General features: G+C 34.1%; 1 protein-coding gene across 1 annotated transcript; it reads left to right on the plus strand.

Moving 5' to 3' along the window:
* The first annotated feature begins 210 nt into the window (after positions 1–210).
* Positions 211–3,728, plus strand: en2b (engrailed homeobox 2b). The gene is given in 2 exon segments (NM_131040.1): positions 211–1,011; positions 2,719–3,728. Coding segments are annotated over 2 exon segments (786 nt in total). The 5' UTR covers positions 211–542; the 3' UTR covers positions 3,036–3,728.
* Positions 3,729–6,779: the final 3,051 nt, after the last annotated feature.

Genomic DNA, 6,779 nt, shown 5'->3' on the forward strand with positions numbered 1-6,779 from the left:
TTCTGAGGTGTACTATCGCTTTAAGCATTGAGAATAAGGCGAGGTTGGGTGCTGTCATTTACTTGAGAGTCACTGGGTCATGTGATAAAATTTCGCTCCATTTATTGGTCAAAGGCACGTGTCTAGGATACCGGACTGCTACGTCACCCGGGGGACTCGTATTAAAAATAAGAACAAAAATCCGTAGTGAAAGTATTCTGGAGCCAGTTTGCGTTTCCTTATTTACTAGAGCAGGTCTACTGCTTTGATTCTGAATAGATTACATTTCCCTGTATGTTCCAAAGTAGATATAAAGACAATTACAAGAGGCACAATGTGGAATTAATTTATAAAACTATGTTTTTATTTTTACGCGCACAAGACGGTTTCGTCGCATTTACCCGACAAAAAAACTGAAAAAAGGAATTTGTTCTTTTTCCCGTTCGTTTCATTTTGCAGAGAAACTCAGAAATAAGGAAAATATACTACTAAAACTGGAACACAAACATACTTGTGTGCAAGAGAGCGAAAGGGGTTAAAAAGAACATTTGGAGAGTTTCACTATGGAAGAAAATGATCATAGCAACAGAGATGTGGAGCGCCAGGATTCGGGCGACGAGTCCAATAGGGCTATTCTTCCCCTGTTGCAGGCTCCTGGAAACGTACTCCCTCACAGAATCACCAACTTTTACATCGACAATATTTTAAGACCAGACTTTGGTCGCAGGAAAGAAGGAAGCAGACGCGACGAAATTAACATAGTTGAAAGAGAGAACCGCTGTCCATCGGCTCCCGGATCAGGGCAGGTAGCTCCAGTATCAGGGGAAGGAACCTCGAGCCCTCGCGCTGTAAACGCATCTAAAAAAACTGATATTAGCACGGACGAATCTCTGAAATCCCGTGCAGAGACTGGAGATCAGTGTTTAAGTTCCGATTCGGACTGCTCACAAAGTAGCGCTGCGCAGGCGAAACAGCCAATGCTTTGGCCGGCTTGGGTATATTGCACAAGATATTCGGACAGACCTTCATCAGGTAAGAATTATTATTATTATTTTTTTGTTATACATGTATATGTATACACACTCTCAAATAGACTATGATTTGTAATAAAAGGGCACGCATTTTAGTTTGAAAGTGAACAGATAAAAAAGCTCAAATTAGGCCCATTACTATGTTTAAGTCGAAAAAAAGGGGCAAGAAAACGAAGAGCAAATGTTCTTCAAGAATGTAAATCGGCCCGCCAAGAGCAAAACATTCTTGTTAGGAGTATTTAAATAATGAAAAATATTTTAATTATTATTTGTAATGTAATAATTAAAAACTTTGAAAAATATATTTAAATAACCTATCTGCTGCTGTTGACTACGTGTATTTTAGTTAGGCTTATTCATTTCTACTAGTGTTTTTCCCCCAGTTTATATTGGAATCATGATGGTTATTTTTTGTTTTACTTGCGTCGCCTTAATGAGTAAAAAATAACTAAAAACACTTAGTTTCATATGGTACAATGTGGCTCTTCGTTACTTTAACTAGGATGCTAAATAAAAGGGAGAAATGATGAGATACTAAAATGCTATGTTTGGTAATTATAATATTTTTGGCCTTTATTTTCAAAAAGAAACGGATTTTTGCGCCATTGTTACTTCAATGTCTTTGTTGATATTTAATTAGCATATTTTTGACAATGGAGTTGGACGCACGACGAAAGCTAAATGCTAAATCTGATCTCTCCAAAGCTAGCTTCTGAAACAAACACAATTCTTTTTGCTTTAAGCGGCAAATGATAGAAAGAAATTTCTCGCAATTTTGGAGAATATTATAATAAAAAAAATAATTTCTGATTATCAAATTTCGAATGAAGTTCAAATAGCGCATAAAACGGCCTTCCAAAAAGTGACAAGGCAAGTTTTTGTCACGTCTAAACTTCGGATTTATTTAGGCTATAGCTTCTTGTACAAAACTTCGGCGATCAAATCTTAACATTTCTACCAGGCAAGCCTGTAAAAGTTATTATTATTTTTTTACTAAATGAAATATACTATACTTAGCTAGGAGGTGAATATTTGGACAGGTTATATAATCGTAAAAGATGTACCCCATAACCCCCTAAAAGTCAATTTAATGCATTTTTCGATTGTTCGATACTGAAATATTTTTATTTTATCATCATATAAAATATGATATGATAAATATAACTGCTAAAGCTAATTCAAACATGTAAAAACAGGGTGCTAGCAAGAGCTCATCAATCTATTGTCAGAATTCATGCCACGCGGAACCTTTGGGTGCATTGGAGGACCCAAGAATTGACTAAAAATAGAACATATAATGGGCAAGCCACTTGCCCTAAAGGAGAGGCGCAACTCTTTGAGTAAGTTTATATATAAATATATATATTCCTAAAACGTTCTTATATAAATGTAGTTCCTATGGTAACAGAGAGAGGGGAAAGCCTTTCACCCTCCCTTTCTGGCAGTTACCCCCACCCCCACCACTACACCATTCTATAGCCAAAACTAGAGCATACTTATTGAAACATACGATCTGAAAGAATCATTGATTAACTTTAAACAGCTACTTAACATTACACAGTAGCTAATCATTTATTATTGTTGTAGTAGGCTACTTTTAATACTGGGCAACTATTATTAATAATAGCCTACTAACTAATTTATGTGCACATTTTAAGGCACGATCAAAACCTCATGACTTTCATTATTATTATATTCTGAAATACAGGACCAAGATCACGCAAACCAAAGAAGAAAACCCCAACCAAGGAAGACAAGCGTCCGAGAACAGCATTCACAGCGGAGCAACTACAGAGACTCAAGAATGAATTCCAGAATAATCGTTACCTGACGGAGCAAAGGAGACAAGCGTTGGCCCAGGAACTCGGCCTGAACGAGTCTCAAATCAAAATCTGGTTTCAAAACAAAAGGGCAAAGATCAAAAAAGCAACGGGAAACAAAAACACACTTGCCGTGCACCTGATGGCACAGGGACTTTACAATCACGCCACAGTAACAAAGGACGACAAATCAGACAGTGATTAACACGGAGGACAGGACATCTTAAATGCAATAATTCTAAACAAGGGCCAGTGTACAAAATACCAGCATTAAACGGATGAAAACTATGTATGAGATGTGATTTTGCAATATTATATGTATATATACTTTGTGTAGGGTGGTGTACAACTTTTTTTTAATTAGCATCACTGCTGTGCACTGACTGAAACTTCAGATTTATTGCGCGAGGAAAAGGACGCTTCTTTATTTAAAAAAAAAAAAGAAAAAAAAGGAGCGATTTGATACACACTTGACGTTGAGCCACACGTGAACGTGTTTAATCCATGCTGAAGTCCAAAGATTTTTCCTGCTGCATTCAGGCGACTGTGATTTAAAATAAATGGTAAAAATGTTTTATCTGATAGATGTTTGTTTGTTTGCATAATTTTATTACTGGATGAATGTTTTACTTAATTGACTTGAGTTACAGAGACATGGTATTTAAAAAGACAACATTATCAACATATTCCACTTTAAAGAATTCAGTTTATTTTATATTTATGGTCTATTGTCTGGCAAGGATGGTTTACCTCACATCTCACATTTTCAGGAAAAAGATCAACATCTGAATGCATACGAGTCAGTAAAACTCAAAACCACACTAATGCAAGTACTTGACTTTGTTGTCTGTTGAATTTAGCTGGGAGTGTAAAATAAAAGTTATCAACTTTTTCAAAACAGCTATCCGGAAAGTTATTCAAAAGACATTTCGTTACATGGCAAAACATCCATGTTATATTAATCTATTAAACTGTTATTATATAAAAAGGTTTTATGAATAATAGCTATACCTTGAAATTTTAAAGTTACGCTAAAGCAATGAAGATCGAAAATAATAATAACTATTGTTATTATTATTAATCAGCAGGAAATGTTTGAGCATTTTTTGTATGATTTTTGTTATTATTACTACCGTTTAAAAAAACCTAGTGAAAGTAAACATAACAAATATTGAAAACAAAGAAGCATCCTTCACAAATGCAAAATGGTATTTCTAAACAGATTTGGGATGGAGTGGCGGGGTGGGCAAGAAGTTATAAAATCGTCCCACGAGTTCCCACATGCCAGTGTAAGAAAAATTCTAATGAAATTATATCACAAAACAGTTTTTTTCAGATATACAGATAGATCTCATTTCAGAGATTTTTTTTAAATAGCCAAAATGTCTGAACAAGTCAGTGGCAAGTAGCTTATTGCATTAGGGCAAAAAGCTAATTTTACACATGTAGGCTACTTTTCAGTGTGACTTACTAAATGTAGGCAGACATGAAAAAAGTGATAAGCCATGATCTTTTTTTTTAAAACGCTCTGCACTTTTTGAAAACCAAATTATTTACTTTAAAACAACTCTGTGTTAAATTGTTTTTAGTACAATGTTCTATAAAAAATATCACCGAAAACTTATCAAAATAAAAATTTCAGAAAGATGTACAGTCAAACAAAAAATTCGTATTATTTAACACATTTTGTGTATGACTTTCAAACTTTTAGAGGTATTCAGATAACGCAAGACGTGGCAACAAAGAAGAGAAGCAATAAAGAAGAGAAGTAGCAATTAAAAACGTTTAACTTCATTAGAGAAACTTAATCATTATTTATAAAGACAGATGTTTGCGGACAAATTTCTGTTTCTTAATTGGATTTAATTTAAACGTATGAAACAAGCAGCAATATATTGTCTAAAGCCAATTCTAGTCCAACTGTCAACACTTGGGGGAGACCAAATACTGCTAAGAGTAATTTCACAATCCCGTAAAGTCAAATTAAAGCATAGACTTTAAAACTGTTAATGTTTTGGTTTAGCTGCATCTATTTGAATGAGACATTTTTTTATGATGACCTGTAGAATGACAGCCTATGTATAGCCTATAATAAATTATAAAGCGTAAAAGTAAACTGTTAATTTGGTGCAAATAATTAGCCTAGCTAGCCTACTGTGAAAACTTACTGAAATTAAAATAATCTACTTTGTAAACTATCATCTAGCCAGGGTGTATGAAACTTTACACATAGGCCTAATGTAACTTAAGTTTTACCTGACGCCATGAAAACATTTCTTGAAAAGTCGCATTACTGAAAAGGTCTCTCACAAAAGGCGAGCTATCTCTGAGAACCATTCCCAGCATTGACCTGTTCCTCAATGCCAGAGAATCTCATCTGCATTTCTATTCTTGCCAAGCTTGTATGTGGAAGTAACGCCCAACGGTCACTGACTTGATGAGCTTCACTGGGAAGAAAAAGGCAGTTGCCGCTCAGACGCGCAGTGAGGCTCCTGAATAAAGTCTGTGGCGGGAGACCCCGTTGAAGGTCAAAGCCTCCTGTCACAGCTGCAGGTGGCTCGTTTCACTTCGCCTACATTTCAGCACCTCCGAATTCAGCACGGATCTTAAAGGCATCTCATTATATGGTTTACGTAAAATATGAACGGAGCATTTCTGCCACCGAATTTAAGATGAAATGGACTGAGGAGATTCCAAGATCTCACATCCAGTTCTTGATCAGAGATGGAGAAAACACGGGATCTCTTATTGTTCTTTGAAATATTCGGATCAACCATTTAATCAACAAAATAAAGCTACCAAAAAGGAACACTTTTTTTGGTGGAAAGAACGTTAAAAAAACTTTCCACTACACGACATATAAACCAAGTTTTCAAAAAGTGGTTTTCACGGTAACACAACCATTTAAAAACATTTTGAGTAAACATTCATTCAACTGTTTTTTTTTTTCGTTTAAATAACGTTAATAGTAATAATAGTAATCATCATCATCATCATCATTCCACAACCGCTCTTTAAAAGTAAAGGTCAGACAGCTTTTTTTTTTTTTGCAGCAATGGTTTCCAAAATAACTTTTCAGTTACCATCTCTTAAAACGTTTTTAAACTTTTTCCACTGTCAAAAACTTTCTCAGAAAGTTGTTAGTAGCAATGCAGCAACCACTATTTTGGTTCTCCAAAGTTAAAGAGACTGGCGAAAGGTTCTTTAAAAAGAACCAATTCTTTATTGGTGTGAAAACATCAGAAAAATTTGAAGAACCAGTAAAGAATATTTTATTCTCCAGTCTTCTTTATTGAAACGGATGGTTCCATAAAGAACCTAAAACACCTCAGAGCTTCATATGTAGGCCTATGTATATATACATATATACACTAAGAAAATGCAGGGTTCTTCACAATTCATTCATGTTGTCCCAACACAAGTTGATTAAATTAACATAACACTTAACAAATTTATGTGGATTGAATATAAAAAAAAATTGTCTCAATGAAAATGTTTTTTATGAGTGTATATGGAAAATGATTGTTTATATAATACTATCTATATATTTAATGATAAAATATGATGACATACAATAAAAAATTAATAAGTAAAATGAACTGTAAGGTTATTTATCCCATTCTCCATGGGATCATTTTGAATGATCATTAGGAACCATTATTTACCCTTTGTGTTATTCAAAGGTCCCATAAATGTTAAAAGTTTCTTTACCTAAATAATCAATGCAAATAATGAACAATTATTTATTTTATAAAAAAGGTTCCTTGTTTTTTCTTTAAAATGTATTAATTGTGGCAAGTATGAAGAACATCTTATTTTAATAAATAAAATGCGTAAACAACCAATTTCCATATAAAACAAGCTTCTTGAGCTTCTTAATAGAAGACCAATTAAGACTGATACTGAAAAAAAAAGATGTTCTTCAGATAATTTTAGATGTTTTCACAGA

The sequence above is a fragment of the Danio rerio genome, chromosome 2 (genome assembly GCF_052040795.2).
Source record: "Danio rerio strain M-AB ecotype USA chromosome 2, GRCz13ab, whole genome shotgun sequence".
NCBI lineage: Eukaryota > Metazoa > Chordata > Actinopteri > Cypriniformes > Danionidae > Danio > Danio rerio.